The 23,187-nt window shown below is 41.2% G+C and overlaps 2 protein-coding genes across 3 annotated transcripts in view; one reads left to right on the forward strand and one right to left on the reverse strand.

The window, feature by feature from the left end:
* APBA3 (amyloid beta precursor protein binding family A member 3) overlaps positions 1 to 878 on the forward strand; it is a 29,723-nt gene extending 28,845 nt beyond the window's left edge. Inside the window, exon 11 of the mRNA XM_063455948.1 lies at positions 22 to 878. Coding sequence (XP_063312018.1) covers positions 22 to 93 — 72 coding nt within the window. The 3' untranslated portion in view covers positions 94 to 878. The remainder of the gene's footprint in view (positions 1 to 21) is intronic.
* The window catches only part of TJP3 (tight junction protein 3), a 48,208-nt gene continuing 25,861 nt past the window's right edge, over positions 841 to 23,187 (reverse strand). For both annotated transcript variants that reach the window (XM_063455947.1, XM_063455946.1), the window contains exons 3-21: positions 13,821 to 13,945; positions 13,315 to 13,417; positions 11,751 to 12,366; positions 11,455 to 11,558; positions 11,060 to 11,228; positions 6,449 to 6,554; positions 6,295 to 6,353; positions 6,076 to 6,172; positions 5,579 to 5,735; positions 5,388 to 5,496; positions 5,078 to 5,297; positions 4,757 to 4,944; positions 4,512 to 4,607; positions 4,335 to 4,405; positions 4,002 to 4,212; positions 3,813 to 3,913; positions 3,270 to 3,629; positions 2,873 to 2,919; positions 841 to 1,169 (exon numbers count right to left, since the gene is read on the reverse strand). In XM_063455947.1, the coding sequence (XP_063312017.1) occupies positions 1,064 to 1,169; positions 2,873 to 2,919; positions 3,270 to 3,629; positions 3,813 to 3,913; positions 4,002 to 4,212; positions 4,335 to 4,405; positions 4,512 to 4,607; positions 4,757 to 4,944; positions 5,078 to 5,297; positions 5,388 to 5,496; positions 5,579 to 5,735; positions 6,076 to 6,172; positions 6,295 to 6,353; positions 6,449 to 6,554; positions 11,060 to 11,228; positions 11,455 to 11,558; positions 11,751 to 12,366; positions 13,315 to 13,417; positions 13,821 to 13,945 (3,045 nt within the window). In that variant the 3' untranslated portion in view covers positions 841 to 1,063. The remainder of the gene's footprint in view (positions 1,170 to 2,872; positions 2,920 to 3,269; positions 3,630 to 3,812; positions 3,914 to 4,001; positions 4,213 to 4,334; positions 4,406 to 4,511; positions 4,608 to 4,756; positions 4,945 to 5,077; positions 5,298 to 5,387; positions 5,497 to 5,578; positions 5,736 to 6,075; positions 6,173 to 6,294; positions 6,354 to 6,448; positions 6,555 to 11,059; positions 11,229 to 11,454; positions 11,559 to 11,750; positions 12,367 to 13,314; positions 13,418 to 13,820; positions 13,946 to 23,187) is intronic.

Genomic DNA, 23,187 nt, shown 5'->3' on the forward strand with positions numbered 1-23,187 from the left:
TTCATTTTTTTTTCTACACAGGTCCATATCAAAACTATGCCAGCTTCTACTTACAGACTGCTGACCGGACAGGAAACCCCACTCTACCTTTGAGGACTACTTGATATTCATCTCCTTCACAATGCACCATATCCATCGTGTGAGTGGATGTAATGCTCAGGAACTTGGCGTTCTATACAAATATGGACACTTTGGCAAGAACGTGTATTTGTAACTTTGTGCCTTTGTGGTGTTAAAGATCACACAGAGAAGGTAATGAGGCTCCTTCTTCCACGCTTTTCTTGTGCCGTATTAATAGAATCTTTCTGGCCTCACTAGTGAATGTATTGGGTTATGGACTGATAAAAAGAATAGTCCCATCAAATGGAAAGTGCAATAATTAAACAATCCAACAAGGACAACCAGTCAGACACAAAGCGCTCAAGAAGAGGACCAGGTCACTAGACCATAGCTGCATCAATTCCTTTGTACATCTTTTAACAGAATAACAAGTGGGATTACCATTTAGCTAACTGGACCATTCCTACTGGGAATAGGGCAGTTTTTCATCTCCAGTATTAAGTTTCCCAATGTGCTATACACACAAACCGATATGGAGAGTGAATACATAACAGGGAAATATTCACGGTCTATCCCTAGGTCGAACAGAATAGAGAGAGACAACGTCGCTGTGATAAATTCAGCTTTCTCCCTGCACGGATTTCAGGAAGGAACAGAGCTCTGATTTTGTAGTGGATGCCTTCTGCGCACACACACTACAGACTTTAAACTAGTTCTGTACATTTCTGTTTTATATATATATATATCTGAGCAATTAAATATTGAATAAACCAGATGGACAATGGCAAAAAAAGTCTCATTTATTAAAGTTAAAAATATATTTATATGTATGTATACTTTGTGACCTTAAGTCTTATGGACAAACATCTTCTTGTCACCATTTGTTCTGATAGGCATCTGCATTCATATACATGAATTCAGTGTTCTCGTGTGAATTTATCTTCCTCTCAAAGGCACAGGTAGGAATTTTTGGCATAGCTTAATCAGCTGGCAGGCACAGACTTCACAGGTCAGTTGCTGGACCTCCCCAATTGTAGTCATCATCTTCCGAACTAGAACTTCTTGCACGATTGAATTTACGGCGTAAGGCATCGTGTTCGTATTCACGGCTATGAATGAAATTGACAAAACAAGTGAATTTTGCCTTTGTCTGCAGTACATTTACTGTGCAGGGAATTAAGCAGAAAGAAACGGTTTGTTAGTTTTCAAACGCTGTCAAGCTCCAGGTGTAGGGATAAGGTTTAGAGTTTTTTTTATATTTAATAAAAACATCTTTTGAAAGGATCATCATGTTAAAACATCCCCACCAGAAATACATCAGATGGTCGCGAGCATCTTTTGGGTCGATTCTGGGTTCACGCATTCCAAATTAGCTGGTTATGTTTGAATGTCTTTGACCTTTCCCCATCACAGGAAGGCTTACAAAGTACACATACCCAATCAAGTTGCACTAGTTAGCCAGACTGGATGACTTGAGACTGTGGAAGATTACATTTTTTGTTTTTTCCTGAGAAATCACAATCATGTCAAGTAAATATCTATTGCAGTTTACTATGGAGAGATAATACTCCAAAGAAGAAAATGCATCGGGCTGTAGCATATGGATTTGTGTGGTTTATTAAAGTGACACTATAGTCACCTTAACAACTTTAGCTTAATAAAGCAGTGTTGGTGTATAGAACATGCCCCTGCAGCCTCACTGCTCAATCCTCTGCCATTTAGGAGTTAAATCCCTTTGTTTATGAACCCTAGTCACACCTCCCTGCATGTGACTTGCACAGCCTTCCATAAACACTTCCTGTAAAGAGAGCCCTATTTAGGCTTTCTATATTGCAAGTTCTGTTTAATTAAGATTTTCTTATCCCCTGCTATGTTAATAGCTTGCTAGACCCTGCAAGAGCCTCCTGTATGTGATTAAAGATCAATTTAGAGATTGAGATACAATTATTTAAGGTAAATTACATCTGTTTGAAAGTGAAACCAGTTTTTTTTCATGCAGGCTCTGTCAATCATAGCCAGGAGAGGTGTGGCTAGGGCTGCATAACCCCTTAAGGACCAAACTTCTGGAATAAAAGGGAATCATGACATGTCACACATGTCATGTGTCCCTAAGGGGATAAACAGAAAGTGATTTAAGTCAAATGACAGTGAAATTGCAGGGGAATGTTCTATACACTAAAACTGCTTTATTTAGCTAAAGTAATTTAGGTGACTAGTGTTCCTTTTAAAAAAAAAAAAAAAAAGTATACCTTTTGGGACAAAGAGTTGCATGAAAAATTTAAGAAGTAACGGAACACTCCAAAGCATTTTATCTTGCTTTAGGCGCTTGTGTCCCCTCTCTTACTTTATAAAGCTCTTGGGTTGTCCTCGATCAAGGCAGAAGAAGTGGTTTCTTATGAGGAAGCATCCTCTTATGTGTGAGAAGTATTAGAGTGGCCTGAAGATAGTCATGTTCTCCCAGACAGTGAGCTGAACTCAGATGAGTAGCCATGTTGCCATTGGATTAGAAGTGAATGTCATGGGGGGAGGGGGGGAAGCTGAATTTTTCTTCACATTCTAATCTTTAGTTTTGCAAAAAGATTTTAATGTGAAGAAAAATATAGCAGGTTTACGAGATCAGAAGCTGGATGTGTGTTTATAGTGTTACATTTTATTGAGGGGAAAAAAATAGATTAGACTACACAAGTAAGTACAATAAGTAACATTACATTTTGTTATTTATTTTCAGTCTCTTGGACTACATAGAGCTAAAGGTTTCCGGCGTTTTTAAGGAAGTTTTTTCCAATAGACGTTTCATTCCAATAATTCTTACCTGCTGCTGTTCTTGTAATTCCATTGACCACGAGGCTGGTCGTCTTCCTACAGAGGGAGAAAATGAAAAGTTTCTCATTCATCTGCAGACTTCAGACTGTAACATCATTTTAGTCTATTACACAAGCACACTGCATTCTCTGGCCAATAGGAATATTGAGGATTTTTAAAAATCATTTTTGCATGGTAACAGATTTCACGGGCTTGGATCCTGCATATACAATGGAAAAATCAGAGACTGATGGTCATTACAGGTAAACTGCTTTTCTATTAAGCTTGGAATACACTGAAGGTGAACTCTATATACATTTAATTGAAAAACAAGCTAAAGAAAATTATTATCCTTATTCCTCTTGCTCAGACACATTGACATAATGGTTATAAATATCATTAAGCACCTGAGGGCTTTCTGTGTTCCTAGCTGTTTCATTACTTCTGTACTGAAAGTTGGATTCAATCACAGAGTTATCTTCATGGTACGAGGCAGTGGCAGCAGGAGAATGAGGATATCCAGAAGAATATTCAGATTCAGCGTTGGATCTGTAGTAGAGCGGTTGTTGATCAACTACTGGTTCAGATGACCTAGCCAGTGCCGGCTCCTGTAACTCCTCGTCAAACTCCTGGTCGGTATAGGCACCACCCTCCGCATCAGTTTCTTCATAGTCACTGTTGGCACGACTGTCACAGCTGAGATAGTCCGTGGACCCATAGTTTGATACATTCTGAATATGCAAGGGTTCCGTGTCTAAACTATCAACCTAAAATGAGATGGTTCTGATGTTTGATAAAACTCACAATGCACATCTTTATCACATTTATACATCATAGTATTCTTCTCGTGTGTGTGTATATGTATATATGTGTGTGTATATATATATATATATATATATATATATATATATATATATAGATATAGTAGTATCCCAACACACTATATTCACCTTTTCCTCTGCAGTCCAAATTGGTCTTGCTTGCTCAGTCCGAATAATCTCTTTCAAGCTGGGCAGCCACGAGTCACTTGCCCCACTCAGGTTAATGGTTGCTGTAGGAAGTGAACACAATATAATAAACATAAGAGGCCCAAGGTGAAGAATGAAGGTCATGCAAGGAGAACTGGAAAAAATTGTTACCAGTGAAGAGATGAGAGCTATTTTTCCTCATTTTGACAGCTTGTGAATACAAACGTCTAGAGCTCTTCTTCGATTCAGGAAGCAACCACTGTCTCATGGCTTTCACCCCCTGTCTGTTCTCTGGGTTACAGAACACAACAATAGGATAGAACTGAACATAATTCAGGTGTTCCACAGCTGTTGGAGTGATATCCAGGAGTGCATGCTTATTCTACAATAAAGTAAAAGAGCATTGAATAATTAGACTATAACCACAGAATTGAAAAGCATTCTCAAAATGGCAACATAAATGTTTAGGTTGCACTTCTAATAAGATAAGCAACACATCTATACCTTTGCTGCAATTTCTTTCACAACCTGCAGTTTGATGACCTTGGAAGATCCATCATCTCGAGCAACACTATCTAGAAGGTCATAGAAACTCAAGGTAATTGCAATGATCATTTCAAATGCATCAAGCATAATCCAATATCCCAGAGTGATATTTTAAATACCCAAGGTTTCTCTCACCTGCTGACTCGAACTCATCGGGCAGCTGACCACATAGCTTCTGGTGCGCAATATCTGTGATTGGACCCAAAATGACTACAGGACGTTTAAAACTTGCTGATTAAAAAAAAGATGAAAGACATTTGACAGTGAACATAAGACCAAAAACAAAAGGTTTCATGTTGTAGAGGAATTGTGGTTAATAAAGAGGATTACAAAAAAAATGTAACAGACAATTAGAGATCTGACGCAAGGTTAATGGTTACCTTCTCGAAGGACAACTCTTTCATATGGAGGGTATTTAGCTTTAGTGGTTATTGCTGACAAATCTTCTCTGCTCTTTTTCAATAACTTTTTAGCCCCCCGTAGACCCCTCATCTTCCAAAATTCAGCCCGGGGTCCAGATGAGGATTGTGACTTTAAAACCGGCTCTAAACTGGCATATTGTTCAGCCCTGGAAAAGTAAAGTACAAAGTCCAAGACTGAAAAGAACAATAGCATTGAAAGCTGTGTGCGCAGGGGAATTGTAATAAGAAGAACAAAAATAAGAGACGTCTTTAATATATTCCTAATTTAACATTGATTACCTGGTGCGATTTGGGATTATTCCTTTCTTCACCTCCTGTAAATCTTTATCAACACGACCAGCCAACCAACTGCCCATTTTCCCTCGATACAATGTGTCCACAACATGGAATATATCTCCTCTGGCGAAACTTAGGCCTGAGGGAGCATCCGCTTGATAATCAAAGTGTGTACGTATATAGAAGGAATCCCCAACATTGGACTTTATCATCTTCCTGTAAACTGCAGGAGTAATAACAGAAAGAAAAGGGATATAAATGAATGGCTAGACGTAAAATCTAATTTCGAGACATATAGATCAGGTTCACTTACTGTCCTCTTTGTGCTGGGTGAGAAATATGACCTCTTCGTGCTGCGGCAGGTTCATAAGGTAACTTGCAGCATCTTCGCGTGTCATGCTATGGAAACTAGTGTCGTTTACCTAGAGACAGACATAGCTCAAAGTCTTAAGTTTTTCATCATGAAAAGTCAAAACGAATTATTCCTGCACTTGATATTCCTACCTGCAGAATCTGGTCCCCTTCCTTCATCCCCTCACGTGATGCAGGGCTCCCCTCTTGTACTCCAGCCACAAATATTCCCACGTCATTTCCTCCTGCAAGACGCAGACCTACATTGCTCGATTTTGTGAACTGAATGAGGCGAGCATCTGGACTATACCTGGAGTAGTAAATGCAAAACAGGAGCAGGAATAAAGAATTGATGGCGACAAAGCAATAGCCAAGACAGAGAGAGAGAGAGAGAGAGAGCGCAGAACGACATAGAAACAGAAATGTGGACGCAAGGAATATGGGGCTATGTGAGAATCAAGAAGGTGCTCAGAGAAGGACGGGGGACTATTGCAGTGGATGTGAATGATAAGTGCAGGGATAACCAAAAAAGATCACGTGACAAAAAGGGAGGAAAGAAAGCGAGGACACAAAATAATACTTTTTATGCCAATGTCAAAAGATAAGGGGGATGGTAAGAATAAGCAATGGTAACAGATGAAATATGGTACCCTGCTCGATCCCGTCTCTCCCCCTCACTGGGTCTCACAGGTTCCTCTCTGTATTCCTCTCTGTATTCCTCAGCTAGCTGTGGAGATTCAACATGACCTAGAAAGAAGGACAAGGTTGGACATCGGGTAACCCACTGCTTCTATTCTCAGTGATGTTCTTTTCCATAAGTATGGAGAGGAGGCACCCTTCAAGAGGTAGAACTTTAGGATGTATCTTACCATTCTGTGGCTCGGGGCTCTCACTCAGTAGAGTTTCACCATTTATCTGAGGACTCTCTCTACAAACAGAAGGTGGAATGAAAATGAGAGAAATTGTAGAAATATAGGAAATATAATATTGTAGTAAAATACAGAGAGTTTGGGTGAAACTTACAGGGGGATTTCAGAGCTCTCGTTGGAGCTTGTACGCTGGTGTCCAGGTGGAGGTGGAGGTGGCTGGGAGGGAGGTGGAGAGTGATCAGAATCCAAATCAGAGATATCTAGTGAGACCAAAAAAAAAAAAAATACAACAAATTCACCAATCCTACTTTCCTCTCCATGGGTCATGGTGTATTTTAGGACAATATGGGACGTTTAAAGAGACATTCCAGGCACCATGGCCAGTTCATCACAATTAAGTTGTAATGGTGCAAAGAGGTGGTGGGTACCATCTTACCTTAAGTGGTTAAACCATTAATCAGTGGTTTAAACCCAAAATCTGGAACATAGCACCAGATCACTCTACCCCTCCACTTCCTATGCTGAACCAAGACTTCAAATCAGGAATATATGTACCTTATTCACTCACATTTCAGAATGGGGTGCTTGTGAGAGGCTAAGAGTGTAAGTTGACAAGGCTTCCTAAATGAAGCCTTGTGCCTGCATAATAAGTAAAGGGCCAAAGGGATCGGGCATCTGTCTTGACTTTGGTGTTAAACTGTTCATGAATGGTTTAATCCTTTAAGCTAAAAAACAGCAATGTTTTATATTACAGTGTTAAACTGATAGGGCTACTGCACCCAGTTTACTTAATTGAGAATTAGGTGGTCAGGGTAACTTTATTGTTCCTAAAGTGCCACATCGAATAAAAAGAATGCCTGGAACCTGATGTGGATCCTTATTTAATGTATCAGTATGTATACCTATCTATATCAACAACCCCAATTGCATTGATGCCTCTCGTCTGCTCTCTGTAACCTCCTCCTTTGGCCTTATGCAATGGTCCAATTTAGCAACCCATACAGCAGGAAACACTCTTGATCTTGCCTTCACCAACCTCTGTACTGCCTCTAATCTCTCCAATATTCCTTTTCCTCTATCTGACCACCATCTGCTGACTTTTGACATTGGCATACCCAAGACCAAATTGACACCACCGTATGAACATCACTCTCACAGAAACCTCCACTGTCTTGACCTAGAGCATTTCTCCACTAATCTCCAAACTCTCCTTTTACCCATCTCAAACCTCACCTGTCCTAGTTCTGCAACCTCCTTCTACAATTCCATCCTCTCCTCTCAACTAGACACCTTCTACATTTAAACGCCGCAGGCGCCCCCAACAACAACCCTGGCACACCAAGCTCACTTGATACCTCCAAAAATGCTCCAGAACTGCTGGACGCTGTTGGAGAAAGTCTCACTGTGCGTCTGACTTTCTCCACTATAAATTTATGCTGAGCTCATACAGCTTGGCTCTTTCCTCTGCAAAAGTAAATTACTGCAATACCCTCATAACCACACTCTCCCGCGAACCCAAACGACTATTTCACACATTTAACTCTTCTTCGCCCTGTTCTTCCTCCATCTACTAACTTGACCGCCTCAGACTTTGCAACTCACTTCACTGATAAGATCTCTACAATCAGGGAAGATATCTCTTATCTTTCTTCTTCCCCTTACAATACTTCCCCTAACTTTACTCCCTCTGCTGTTCTATGTTCATTCGCACCCGCTACATTGGAAGAGGTTTTTGCTCTGCTCCAGTCCTCCCGCCCCACCACCTGCTCCCTAGATCCAATTCTCTCACATCTCATCTGTACTCGGTCTTCTTCTCTTTCTCTCTCACTAAAATTCTCACTCTCTCTCTCATATTTCCATCGCCTCAAACATGCAACTGTAACCCCAATTCTAAAGAAGCCCAACCTTGACCCTAACTACCCATCCAACTACCGTCCTATCTTGCTATTGCCTTTTGCATCCAAGATCCTTGAAAGAATTGTCTATGAGAGATTGACAGACTTCCTCGATTCCAACTCTCTGCTAGACCCGCTTCAGTCTGGTTTCCGCGCTAAGCACTCTGTGGAAACGACACTGACCAGTGTATCCAATGATCTACTCACTGCAAAATCTTGTGGTCACTACTCTATCCTAATTCTCCTTGACCTGTCTGCGGCTTTTGACACTGTTGATCATCAACAGCTTCGTCTCATCCTCCACAATATTCGTCTACAAGATATTGCTCTCTCCTGGTGCTCCTCCTACCTCTCCCAGCGCTCTTTCAGTGTTTCTTTCTCTGGCTCTGCTTCTTCTCCCCAACTCCTCTCTGTTGGTGTCCCCCAAGGTTCAGTCCTTGGTCCCCTACTGTTCTCCATCTATACTGCCTCCCTTGGTAAACTCATTAGCGCCTTTGGCATCCAATATCATTTTTATGCGGATGACACGCAAATCTACCTGTCCTCTCCTGATCTCTCCCCGTTCCTCTTGACTAGTGTCTCGGACTGCCTCTCTGCTATTTCTAACTGGATGGCTGCCCACTTCCTTAAACTAAACTTGACCAAAACTGAAATTCTGGTCTTTCCTCCCTCAAGTGTTACTCCTGTGTCGGTCTCCCTCATTACAGTCCATAATGAATACGGGGGCGAGGCTCATCTTCCTGTCCGCCCGCACCTCCCACGCCGCACCCTTCTGTCAGTCCCTACATTGGCTTCCTATAAGATATAGGGCTCAATTTAAAATTCTGGTTCTTGCTTTCTAATCTCTACATAATGCTGCTCCCATCTATCTATCTTCCCGAATACACAAGTATGTCCCGTCTAGGCCCTTATGATCTGCTGAAGACTTTAAGTCTATCTTCTTTTCGTACTCCCACCTCTGATGCTCGCCTTCAAGATTTCTCGAGTGCTGCACCGTTCTTGTGGAACTTACTTCCCTCCTCCGTTTAAAAATACATAGGGATTAAGGAGAGAGCGCAGGTAACTTGTTTTTCTTTGGCTTTTACTATATATTGGGGCTGATATGTACTGTAGTCATTGCAGCCGCCCAGTGATGGGAGTGAGCGCAGGACTTTTCTTTCTGTATTTGTATCCATTTTTTGTATTACTCAGCCTTGTTACAATGCAGCCGCCCATCCCATGTGTTCCCTATTAAGGGTTAATAATGTATAGGGGTGTATATAAAAAATGCCCCTTTCTGTCTCATTAGAGATTTTTGCCAGTGGCTCAGGGAGGCAAGGTGAATGGTTAGAGTTAGGACCCACCTAGGGAGGTCTGCCTTGACGTTGGCAGGTGGGCTCATCCTCTCATGGCCATTGGAGGTAACTAAAAAACCTCCATTTGTTTAAAAATACATAGGGATTAAGGAGAGAGCGCAGGTAACTTGTTTTTCTTTGGTTTTTACCACATAATGTAGCTGTTCTGGTGGCTATAGCCTGTCCCTGCAGGCTTTTTAATATAAATACTGCCTTTTCAGAGCAAAGGCGGTGTTTACATTGCTGCATAGGATCACCTCTAGTGGCAATCACTCAGACGGCCACTAGAGGTGTGTCCTGGGTCAGTGCTGCACAATAGTCTATGAGAAAACATTGGATTGGCTGAGAAGAAGTCAGCTGTGACTGGCGTGGCACTGGGGGGGGGGGAAAGGTGAGTTTAACGCAGTTTTTACAGAGGGGGACATGGCGGTTACACACCTAAACAGCAGTTTTAGAACTATAGTGTACTCTATAGTGTTAGTTTAAATGTTATATATAGGTTACAATGCATTCCTAAATATTTGCTCTTAAGAAACCACACATTCGGAAGCTCTTCATTTCCTTCTTACACCCTCCTCTCACTATCAGGACAATCAGTCATGTATATGTAGACCTCACTAACCTCTCTAGACAGTTTGTAAATCCTCTTTCATTTCCATAGTAAGTATACTCAAAATATACGGTCTTGTAATGCCTTTAAACCAACTATAGTTGGCTCTGCAAAATTATCTAAATAATGTACACTGCTCAAAAAAATAAAAGGAACACAAAAAAAAAAACATCCTGAATGAATTAAATATTCTTCTGAAATACTTTGTTCTTTACATGGTTGAATGTGCGGACAACAAAATCACACAAAAATTAAAAAATTGAAATCAAAATTTTCAACCCATGGAGGTCTGGATTTGGAGTCACACTCAAAATTAAAGTGGAAAAACATGATGTGATGTCCTTAAAACAAGTCAAAATGAGGCTCAGTAGTGTGTGTGGCCTCCACGTGCCTGTATGACCTCCCTATAACGCCTGTGCATGCTCCTGATGAGGTGGCGGATGGTCTCCTGAGGGATCTCCTCCCAGACCTGGACTAAAGCATCTGCCAACTCCTGGACAATGTGACGTGGGTAGATGGAGCGAGACACGATGTCTCAGCTGTGCGGCCCCCCAAAGAAATGCTATTATTCCCTTTCCCTATTATTCCCTTTAACTAAATATCTGTATTCAGTGGAGCTAAACTCAAGAGGCAGCAATTGCCCAGAGACTTCTCATTGAGCTGCCTTGAGAAGTCTGATTGGACAGCCACAGAAAGTCTAGACGGGGTTAAAAGGAGAGGGAATACCTTCAAACTAGAGACCTGCAGCTTTTGCAAGCGGTGTTTACATATATCATATATATATATATATATATATATAAAAAAAGCACAATCTATTACATGCGTGTGAATTTTATTTATTTATTTTAAATTATTTGGTCGGTGGAGTGTCCCTTTAAATACAACTATCCCAAATCCTTTGCGTGTCACCCATTGATATTTCCTACCTTCTCGAGGGGAGCTTCTGTCCTCACTCTCACTGTCCATCACTTCTGGAATGTTGACAAGGAATTGCCGATTATCCCTCAAGACAGTAAGAGTCAATTTGCCTTTAGACTTCTCGATAAGCTGGCGAGTGTCTCCCAATGACATGTTCTCACTGACCACCCCATTGATCTAAGGAGAAAATCCAAACCCTACAATCAAGGACTGGGGATAAAAGTTGAAGGGGAGTGATGCCTGTATATTATAGAACTCCTCCTGGACAAAGACTGTCTTACATTTTTCTAGGTGTAAAAGAAATATCTCACATGCATTACAAAAACAGTAATGAGTAGTGATACAAAAAGTGTCAATCAAAACCCACATATAATTAAGGTAGGGGTGGAATGCGTTGCATTACCTTGAGAATGAGGTCTCCTTCCTGCAGAGATCTTTCTTGTGCAGCCAGTCCAGTTTCTGTGATATGCTTAATGAAGATCTGGCTACCCAACTTGAGACCATATTCTGTGATAGATGAAAGTGAGAGAGGGAGAGATTTAAATAAACTGTCCGAAGAAGTCCCCAACCCATTAAATATACGTGGGTAGTTGTGTGTCAGTTTAGCAGAGGGTGGAAGGAGCATAGAGCCTGAAACAAAATAAAATATAAAAAATAAATAGATCTGGTACAATCAAATTAATACATGATAAAACATACCTTGTTTATCCATGCGTTTTACTAACACAGTCTTCACAGGCTTGGCTGGTGCATTCTGAGGAGGTAGCCTTTTAAACCCTGACACAAGCTGCAGTCCATTATGATTTACATTTCCAGCTTCGCTGCCAGAGTTGCCAACTTCACTTTCGTTCGCTCTCATTCTGGAATAACTTGCTGCCTCGCTACCAGAACCTCCCATCTCACTTTCCCGGTCTCTTCTCTGGCGATAAGATGCTGCTTCACTACCAGACCCTGCAACATCTCTTCCAGAACCTCTTTTTCTTGGGTAACTGCCTGCTTCACTACCAGTACCCCTTGTCCTGCGATGCCTAGAATGGTGAGAGGATGGCCTAAAAGAGCCTCCAGAGCTTCGGCCACTTGAGGAATCTCCTTCATAGCCCCTTGCAGTGTCCTCAGGAGGCTCCCGATTTGAGCTTTCATATCTCCCTCTCCAAGGTAATGGAGAATCTGGCTCCTCAGTTTCTCCTGTCCGGGAGCCTTCCCAATACGGACCATCAGAGGATCGGGGCGTTCGTGTGGAGTATGTGGGGCCTGCTGATGCTGTCGGCACAGAATTACTTGCAGGAATCTGAATTTTTCGTGGTCGTTTCACTGTCTAGGAGTAGAAAAGAAGCACTGCTTAAAAGCGGTAAATTACGCTAAAATTTCAAGCCTTACACTACTAACCAGGACTTAAAAAGGTACTCTCCACTGTAAGCCTGGAGAGTCCATGACATTTTTTACAAGGGGTGAATTTCTTCCTGTGAGGACCAATAGTGAAAAATTTGGGCTAGAAGTTCAGTGCTGCACTAGTGCTCACACGCTGATGGGGCCCATTGGGTGACTAAGGGCCATGCGATGGGCATGTGTCTTCAGGGGCCCGGTCCTGCCCTGCAGCCCTTTAACAGAGAGATTGGGCCCCTTTATTAAGAGCAGCCAATGCTGGGAGGGAGTGAGAGATGCTCATTTCCTCCCAGATAACACAGCCGCGTGGGAGGGAGTTGTGTGTGTGTGTGTGTGTGTCAGGGTGTATCTTTATGTGTGTTGGTCTTTGTATATCTGCGTATGTATCTGTCTTGGTGTCTGTATATCTCCGTGTGTATCTGTCTTTGTGTTTCTGTATGCGAGTTGGTATTTGACACACATGCAGATACAAACACACACACTGACACACAGTGTGTGTAGCTGTGGGTCTATATCTCAGCATCTTGCAAACCCTACACACAAATACACCCCTTCATTCACTCACACATACTCCATACAAGCACATGCTTACATTCAAACATACAACACACTGTTCAGTGCTAAATACAACCCTGCATGGATGGGCAAATGGTAGATCATTGTTGGAGTTATACGATGGATTGGGAAACTACCTTTTGGCCACCACTGCGATTGGAGAGGGTGGAATGCACCATTCTGCATCACACCAGGACAACAACAAATACTGTTGTCAGAGACTCCCTTAAATTCCAAAACTTTGTATCGCTGCCATTCCAGTTCCATATTCCATGTTTCATATTCCACGTGCATTACTACATAGTACAATGAAATGACAGCTCACCACATTAGCGACCTTGCTGCAGGCTTTCAGCGTGTGGATAGCAAATGACGAGGCCACATTCTCCATGGAGGCACCATTAACCATAACAATGCGATCACGAGTCCTTTGGAGAAACACAGTAGTGTAAGAGTGATAAAATGTTCTCATAAATCACAGTAGCAAAATAAAACTGGCCCTCCACCAAACATTACCGCCTAGTATAAAGAGGAACTGCATCATTAAGGAGAGTTTTTTTTTTTGTTTTGTTTTTAAATGACAAAAACAATTGCTATAGAGGAAATTTTACACCATCATAAAGGGTTAGGCCAACCCTTTTTCATTAAGTTTTTTTTTTTAACCTATAGATACCTATGACCAGGTAATTGTTCCTTTTTAATTTATTTTTAAAAAAGGTTGCAGGTTAGGTGTTCCGTTCTGTTCATAAAACACAGAGCAATGAAAAGAATTTTGTGTATAACGTAACAGACATAACGCACAATAACTTGGTAAAGCGTGAGAATACTTACTGCAGTCTACCATCAGCAGGGCCACCGCGAACAACATCTGACACAATGACCGAGTTATCGCCATCAGATTTTGATGGGTGGTCTCTACCTCCAGAAACCGCAAAACCAAAGCCTCGTCGAGGATCCTGGAAAACCCAAAAAGTGACAGTGCTGCATTGAATGCGTATTATTTAATATACTAGTGTCTGGCCTTGGGCCTGATAAAGCACTTATGTAATGCGTGCTCTAAAGTTGCAATGCCATGACCCGATAAAACCAAAAAGGTAAAAGCAGACCTGTGGCGTAAAGTTTTTAAATTGGTAAAGTCAGAATTCATTCACTAAACATCAAGATTGTGTAAAAAAAAACAAAAAAAAAAAAACTTGAAATCTAATTGGAAAAATTTAAGCAAAAATAGGCCCAGCTGCTACTGTTGCAAAGTTAGAGAATTTTTCCAGATCCGTTATTTTAAGTTAAATTGCACCTTTCACTAAGCAGCAAATTGCAGTGAGTTTAGAACTGAAAAACCCCTGGGGGGCCCCAAAGGTGGCCAGCAAGCTCTTGGGCCCTCCAGGACACGAGGCTAACAAGGCAGTGCTGCCCAAGGCAAATGCCTTGATGGCCTCGCTGTGAATACACCGCTGGACACCCTACCGGCGACCTATGGCTGCGTGTGAGGGCTCGGCGTTCCAGCTGTGGCACACGTGCTATAGGTTCGCCATCACTGCCCTAGAGATACACTATCCAATTTAGCCTATTCCACGCATAGTGTGTGCGCAATGTCAGTTTATTTTGCAGTGCCATTTCAGAGGAGGTTTGAGTTTGTGTGTGGCAACAGAAAAGTACACGTCTTTTTCCCCTCCTTGGTGTTCCAAAGGCTGCAAGTGCCATTCACACAAGGTTAAAAAAAAATGTATATTTTTTTTTTTTTTTTTTTTTTTTAAAGATGATCCTAGTAAAAGTGTCCACTTCCAGTGAAAATATTAGGAGTGTCAGAATGATCATAAAGCTTCCCAGCAACATATTGCTACCAAGTAACTTCTCTGGAGATTCTTTAATTTTTTATTATTTTGCCTATTTTCCTATAATGTAATCTACAAACTGCATTAAAATGGGTTCAGTTACAGCAAAGAGCATCCCTTTATATACTGATTCTCTAACAACCTTTACTACAATTTCAAGTTATGTTACTGGATAGACTTTAAAAACATTACTTGCCACTGTAATCCTGTAGAATCCATGGCATATTCACCTGGGGTCAATTTGTACTCACCAGGCCTAAAATCGTCACTCGCCAATAGCGAGGGGAAATTTTAAACCTTGACAGTGCCCTACACCATACCTCCCAAGTGTCCCGATTTAGGAGGGACAGTCCTTATTTTGGGCCCAAATCCCTCTGTCCCTCTTTTTTACATTTTTTTTTATAATTCTTTATTTTGTTGTGCTTAGGATTACAAACAGGCTTACTTCACCACGACAGCCAGAGCAAGCAATGCAGTAACAATCATTTTCATAGCATATCAAAACAGCACATTTTTATGCTATAGAGAAAACAAGTTAAGAACATCGGTTTATATCACAAGACCTGCTTTTAATAGTAAGTTAACAGAGCTATGACTAAGAAAGTGATAGACAAATTAATAAGAATGGTAAGTAATGATTGGAGTCAAGAGTAGGCCCCCAGTGAGGTCCCAGGCTGGTGACAGTTAGAGCGTGGGACTGTAATATTATTCTATGCAGGGTTCAGTAATGGCAGCAAGGAGGGGTTAATTTCAAAATAATAGGCAGCGGGCCTCGGGGTACATTTGCTTGGCAGCTGAGTAGGTTGCACGTTTTAACGGAAACAATCATGCAAACCACACTCGCCTCTGCTTGAAACTACATAGTATTATTATCCTGCATAGTGGCCAAGCCATGCGTGATGATGATGGACAGTGTGTACATGTTTTAGTTAAGCATCTATGTCTACATTCAGGAAAGAGACAATTCTAATATACATGAAACACTGTAGGCATGGAGAACTGTGCGTTATTTATATAGTATATAGTTACATAGTTAGATAGCTGAAAAGAGACTTGCGTCCATCAAGTTCAGCCTTCCTCACATTTGGTTTTTTGCTGTTGATCCAAAAGGCAAAAAAAAAAAAAAAAAAAACCCAGTTTGAAGCACAATTTTGCAACAAGCTAGGACAAAAAAATCCTTCTTGACCCCAGAATGGCAGTCAGATTTATCCTTGAATCAAGCAGTTATTACCCTACATTGAAAGATTATATCCTTGAAAATTCTGTCTTTGCAAGTATGCATCTAGTAGCTGTTTGAACATCTGTATGGACTCTGATAAAACCACTTCTTCAGGCAGAGAATTCCACATCCTGATTGTTCTTACAGTAAAAAAAAACCTTTCCTTTGCCTTGGACGAAATCTTCTTTCTTCCAGTCTAAACGCATGGCCTCGTGTCCTATGTAAAGTCCGGTTTGTGAATAGATTTCCACACAATGGTTTGTATTGGCCCCGAATATATTTGTATAATGTTATCATATCCCCTCTCAGGCGACATTTTTCTAAACTAAATAGGTTTAAATTTGTTAACCTTTCTTCATAGCTGATATGTTCCATTCCTTTTATTAATTTTGTAGCCCGCCTCTGCACTTTTTCTAGTGCCATAATATCCTTCTTTAGAACAGGTGCCCAAAATTGCACAGCATATTCAATATGTGGTCTTACCAGTGATTTATAGAGAGGCAAAATGATATTCTCGTCCCGAGAATGAATGCCCTTTTTCATGCATGACAATACCTTACTGGCCTTGGCCACTGCTGATTGACATTGCACATTGTTGCATAGTTTGTTGTCTATAACAATTCCCAAGTCCTTTTCGTGTGTTGTTATCCCTAATTCACTTCCATTAAGGGTATACGTTGCTTGTGTATTCTTTACGCCGAAGTGCATAACTTTGCATTTTTCAACATTAAATTTCATCTGCCATTTGAGTGCCCAGTCCTCCAGTCTATCTAAATCCTTCTGCAGCAAAGTAATATCTTGCTCACATTGTATTATTTTACAAAGTTTTGTGTCATCTGCAAACACTGAAACATGACTTTCAATGCGGTCTTCAAGATCATTTATAAAAATGTTAAATAGAAGGGGTCCCAGAACAGACCCCTGAGGGACACCACTTGCCACCTCTGTCCAGCTTGAAAATTTACCATTAACGACAACTCTTTGTATTCTGTTTTTAAGCCAATGTTCTACCCAAGAACAAGCATTTTCATTGAGACCGATTTCCTTGAGTTTGAACACTAATCTTTTGTGTGGAACTGTATCAAATGCCTTGGCAAAGTCCAAATAGATCACATCCACTGCAACACCGTGATCTATACTTCTACTTATGAGATGGAGAATAGGCTAGGTCTACTCGATGGCGGTTACTCTAGAGATAAAAGTTACTAGACATGTTAAAGCATACCACCTGTCCCTCTTTTCTATCTTAATGGCCCGGTTTTCTAGGAGCTCCATATTGGTAGTGTGTGAGTGTATAACAGAGCTCCACAGCAATAATACTCCCAGTAATGTGTCTTTAACCCCTTAAGGACCAAACTTCTGGAATAAAAGGGAATCATGACATGTCACACATGTCATGTGTCCTTAACCCCTTAATGACCAAACTTCTGGAATAAAAGGGAATCATGACATGTCACGCATGTCATGTGTCCTTAAGGGGTTAAGGGGTTAAACTACAATAAATGTGTTTAGAAATCAGCCTGTGTAAATAAGATACATTGTTCTTGTTAAACACGGCTTTATTGGTGTACTTGTACAAGAATGTTGCAATAGTTTTAAAGCCAGAGGTTTGCTTCACACGATTGTTTTGGTTTTTTTTTTTATTTTTTTTTAAAAGCTTTCTCAAATAAGGCATGTTAGTACGCAAACCCTAAACAGTCCGATGTCACTCAAGCATATCCTTAGGAAACAGTCAATTAAAAACACTGGCATCTTGACGACGGGCTGGGTTAGCTACGCAGAATCAACCCACCGAAAACATAAATGGGAAATGCATGGTGCGTGAAGAACATTATCAACAATCTATTATAAAGGACCATGAAACAAGTCACTAGAATCATTGCAATAATACTGACCTACTGCCCTTCCAGATATTTTAGGTAAAGACATACACTAATATATTTGTGTGAGCAAATGGGTGTAAGAATTGAACTAAGTGGGTATAACATAGGATGATCAGTAAATGTCGCAGAACAAATGGTTTTCACATAAAAAACATTAGGGACCTGCACAAATTGAGGTAAGAAGTCCATCATGGCTGCAGAACCTTTTCGAACACAATTTCGAGTTCTAATATTGTGCACGGTGTTCTGTAGCAATGCCAAATTTTGGAAAAACAACCCTCGCAGCAGAACATCAGAACATGTTCACCATGAATGACTGCAGAGGTAATCATAACATGATTGAGAAGCCAAGCAGAACACTCACATTAGTAAGGCCATGAAAATGCTTTTATACAAAACAATGACTGCATCATCAAACAAATTAAAATATATGACAAAATGGGTAACATGTCGATTTCTTTTTTTTTTCTAGCTCCGAACACCAACAGGTATGAACGTGGGGTGGTGGTGGCAGTGATGCATTAGGTACAGTTGGTCATCGGTAGGTACACAAGGCAGATCCTTTAATGCCAGCCCAACACGCATGGTTAGATGCAGATAATCAACCATTTTGGGGGGAGGGTGTCCAGGATTAATCAGGCGTCTAAGCATTCACATTACTTATATTATTTAAGGAATTTACAAGGTCAAAATATTTTATGTACAAAGGATAATTCCCTTAACACATTTACAAGAATTAAGAAGTTTATTGCTCTGAACCGGTCACAGACTCATTGACACTAAAAGAACTCCTACAAATGAGGGTCTTTTTATTTATTTTGTAATTCTTTATTTTTGGTGCTTTTGCAGTAACATATACATGATCAAAGACGCCACAACAGCGTATGCATTTGGTACAATCACAGTATAGCTGTTGTATTTGTTGGGCCATGTTTAACTTTGCACAATTTTTTTTATTTTTAAAACAAGGGCTGTGTAGTTATAGTGAGGTGTCTTCCCATACCAGTGTCTAGTGTTATCCCAACGGGACACTTAAGCAGTGTTGGGACACCGGTACAGGGTGTGGACTCTTAAAATACCTGGCCCTGTATATGGCTTGAGTTATGTTGGGTTTGGTAGCGGGTGGAGGACTAGGCGTCTGTGTTTCGTCTATGTGAGAATATAATATAGTACGGAGCTTAGGCGTCTGTGCAGTCATGGGGCTTAGTCTATTTCGGTTGCCTTTATGAGCTGAATGGCTATTTTGTGAGGGTGCTCCTTGGTGTACCATGCCTTTTAACCTCAGGCATTCAGGGGGGAGGAGGAAGGACCCGTATTCTGGTCTGTAGGTATCTTTCCTATTTCTAGTGACTGTGTAACTAATGCCCTCCGGAATGGTAGGTTTCTTGAAGTTGTGAGTAACTTAGCGTGGCCGTGAACAAATGAAGCCAAACGGAACAAACAATGGTAATGACATTACTGTTTAACTAGTAGTATAGTCCGTACGGGTGTCAGGGCGTGGGTTCTGGGTGGGCAGTTACTGGCACTGTGGCTTTGGTGGATATTCCCAGCGTGGTCAGTAAGGCTGGGCCTTCTTGCAGAGTAGAAATCTTGTAGTGTTGGTCTCCCTTGGTCACACACAGTGTTCTGGGGGTTGCCCATTTGTATGTGATGCCCGCTGTTTGCAGGGTGGCAGTGAGAGGTTGCATACTCTTGCGACACAAAAGAGTGTCTCTGCACAAGTCCTGGAAAAAAGTAAGTTGGTGCGTTTCAAAGTCATATGGTGATTTTCCTTTGATGGCAGTCATTAGGGCAATTTCATCCGTCAAGGATTGGCATCTCAAGATGATGTCGCGTGGAGCTGCCTTCGGTGTTTGCTGGGGTTTTGCGATGCGGTATATACACCGTCAAATGTGAAGTATTTCCCCTGCTTGTTGGGGAGGAGTGAGGCTACTAAGCGCCTTATAAAGTGAGGCAATTCGTCCAGTGGCACCGCTTCTGCTATTCCCCTGATTTTAATGTTTTTTCTCCTGCCCCTGTCGTCTAGTATGGCAATTTGTCTGCTGGTGGTAGATTGCGCCGTTTGAATCTGGGCGACTGTGTTTTTAAGGGAGGTGAGGTCTTGGCGTAGATCTCTCATCTCCCGTTCTGCGGCTTGGGTGCAGGCCGACACAGCTTGTACCTCCGCTGCTAGCCCTTTCAGGTCAGCTTGCCACATCAGTTGTAGGTTCTGTTGGAGTCCGGCCAGCATGTTCTGTATGTCCTGCTTAGTTGCCGATTGCGATTCAGTAGTGGTTTGTGTGTGTGTGGCTTCTGTGCCTGCCGCGGTCATGCTGTGTGTGGTGGCATCCACTGTTTCTGACCTGTCAGGTGAGACCGCCTCGGCGGCTCGGGTCCGTGTAGGAGGGGGGGATTGAAGCATGCTGCGTATGTCCCTGTGCGGTTTGAGGGCGCTTGAGGGATCTCCGTCCCATTTCTTCTGGAGTGTAGAAGTCTTCTTCGGAGTATTGGGGGCTTGCCCTGAGCCACGACGACAGCTCCCTGGTCTGGTACTGGTCGCGTGTGCAGTAGGCCCCAGATCCTTTGGTGCGGCGTTTCGTGCCTGATGTCTGGAATAAAAGGCATCTGCGAGTGCCGCCGGGTTTCGGGAGATAGGTCCTGGAACTTTTTTTTCGCTGATGGTCCATTTGCTCGATTATTTTCGCTTGTTTTTGCGCTAGTGTAACGGAGCGGTTGTAGATGGCGACGACCACGTTGCTCCGGAAGCTCCGCCCCCAAAAGAGGGTCTTTAAAACATCATAGAAACAGAAATGGACCTTCCTAAACAGACATGATCATGTATTATGGAGCTCCAAACCTTACAGGGTCATTCAATAAAGTTAACATTCAAAGTGGAATTTCAAATTTAAGGCTAAAATAGAAAGAAATGGAAAAATAATTTAAGTTAGCAATGCTTTCAGTTCAATTATTCTAGACTTCAATTTGAAATTCACTCTGAATTCAATCTGAATTGTCACTGGAGTGAATACCCCTATCAGGAGTGAGAATTGCAGAGAATTCAAAGTGAATTTCAAAAGTTGGAAGAATTCTCCGGGTCAATTCTGTTTTCAGCTTTGCAATTTCATCCTTCAATTGTGAAATTAACTTTGAATTCCTGTCATTTATCACGATAGTTTCACATAAACGTGGTATAGGAGCAGTGTAGGAAGAATTGTTCTCCATTTCAATTTTAAATGAAGATACACAAAATCCCAGTGTGTTATAATGGATGTGAGGTTCTCAAACACCTGTGTGGAATCCCCTTAACCCACACCGATAAACTCTAAAAGTTCAAAGTCAAAATATACATAGAATAGGTGGAGTGTCACGTTTCCAATAGGTAATAGACGTATATGTAAACAATACACGGAGTAGAATGATCTGTAATAGGAAAATAGAGACAGAATCCTAGTGCAATATTGTCTATATTAGTAACTATGGGACATTATGTAATGATGTTCACTCACAAACTTGGAGCCAATTATCCTTAGGCTCAATGTGTAAGCCTCTTAGGATGTTTAGGGATCCAACTCCATCTTTTGGATACTGGCTCTATTTCAATGTCTGATGCATAACCAAAGCCTTCAAGAGAAGCAAGTCCTCTTGTATGGGCAACCAGAGAGAGCATAAATCTACTTCTGTTTGGTTAAAAAGACCTTTACTCCTGATTGAATGAGGACAGAAGTTGGACAACCATGAGTTATCAACACAGGAGGCACGTGTAACAATGTTTTTTGAAGCCCTTTATTCTCCCTTTGCAGTATATGCTTGGTTGTTCATGCACACCCCATCTAGCATGCAATTCAAATATCAAACACCCCTCGAATCCCTGTCCACAAAGCACCAATCACAACGTGCAAGCCAAGGAATGTTTATTTCGCTTTACGTCCGCTACACGTTACCCCAATGCCCCTTCAAATATTAGTTAACAAAATCAGCAAAAGATGATGTTTCATAAAAAAAAATTTAAAAAAAGAGCAAAGGGTTGTTAACTACTACCAGAACCCTCCCTTTTGTGTTTGTTTTCAAATTAGTTTTACATTTTTTTTAAAATCCTATAATATAGCTTCTATTAGAAAGAAGAAACAAACAAACAAACAAAAAAAAAAATCGCATAATTTTTGCCTAGTCAAAAACTTAAAGAGCACCTACTAAAACATTAGACAATAGTTTATCACCGATTTTAATGCAAGTGCATTGAAAACAATTTAAATAACAGAATTGGTTAAAAGGCAAAAGATTAGCGTAAGAAGTCGGATCATGAGACTGGCTGTAAAAACAAGATTTTGTTTTTGTGAGAGTAAAAACAGACAGATATGGTTTTGCTCTGTAGAACACAAGTATGATAAGACAGAAACCATTCCTTTGTGTCGCCGTGTACTTCCATAGAAAGTAACGTTTCATTATTCCTCTAAATGGAAACTTTCAAAGCACTCGATGAGGTTTTGGCTGCTGTTCAACTCTCTAAGGAACACCGCTCAGGTTTAATTCTATAAAATACGCAGTTACTGTGTCTAAAAAGAAAATTACAGGGAGAACCCTGGGCTGACACATATGAGCTTGTTTTTGCTTTAAAGCGTTTGCTTAGGGTCTGCTTAAGTTAATAAAATAATTCAGACATGGACCCCATGCTCACGCACAAGGCCCAACAAAGGTGATCAACTGGGGTTGCCTCATCTTTCCATCAAAGACAACTTGCTAGCATTTTGGCACTACACTGCCCTTATGGGTAGGATCAATTAGCTATGCAATTGGTATCCGTTCTCGCTATAATGGCACATATGAGCAAACATTTGTTTGAGAACTGAGCAGAGTCCAACCAATGAAGGGGCAGTTACTAAATGTTCTCATTTTATAAAATGTTTTGCTTTAAACGCAGGCTTCCCCAAACTCCGGCCCTCCAGATGTTGATGAACTACAACTCCCATGATTCTATGAATGAAATAGATAGGCAGAAAATCACAGGAGTTGTAGTTCAAAAACATCTGTAAGCCGGAGTTTGGAGAAGCCTGCTTTAAAGATTATTAGACGGTTGAAAGGAACAATATAGCATTTGGAATTCAACATCCTAGTCATTATTTAGGCGACTGCCACCCACCTCCACGAGGGTTAAAAAGGTAACTTACTTTTTACCGTCTCCCTCTACACCGCAGGACTCTCTCCGTGGTTCCCACACCTCCTTGGCTGAGATTATCTTGATGATAATCATAGGAAAGCTTTGGGTGGTTAATGCACATGTGCAGGAG

This window comes from Pelobates fuscus, chromosome 5 (assembly GCF_036172605.1).
Source record: "Pelobates fuscus isolate aPelFus1 chromosome 5, aPelFus1.pri, whole genome shotgun sequence".
NCBI lineage: Eukaryota > Metazoa > Chordata > Amphibia > Anura > Pelobatidae > Pelobates > Pelobates fuscus.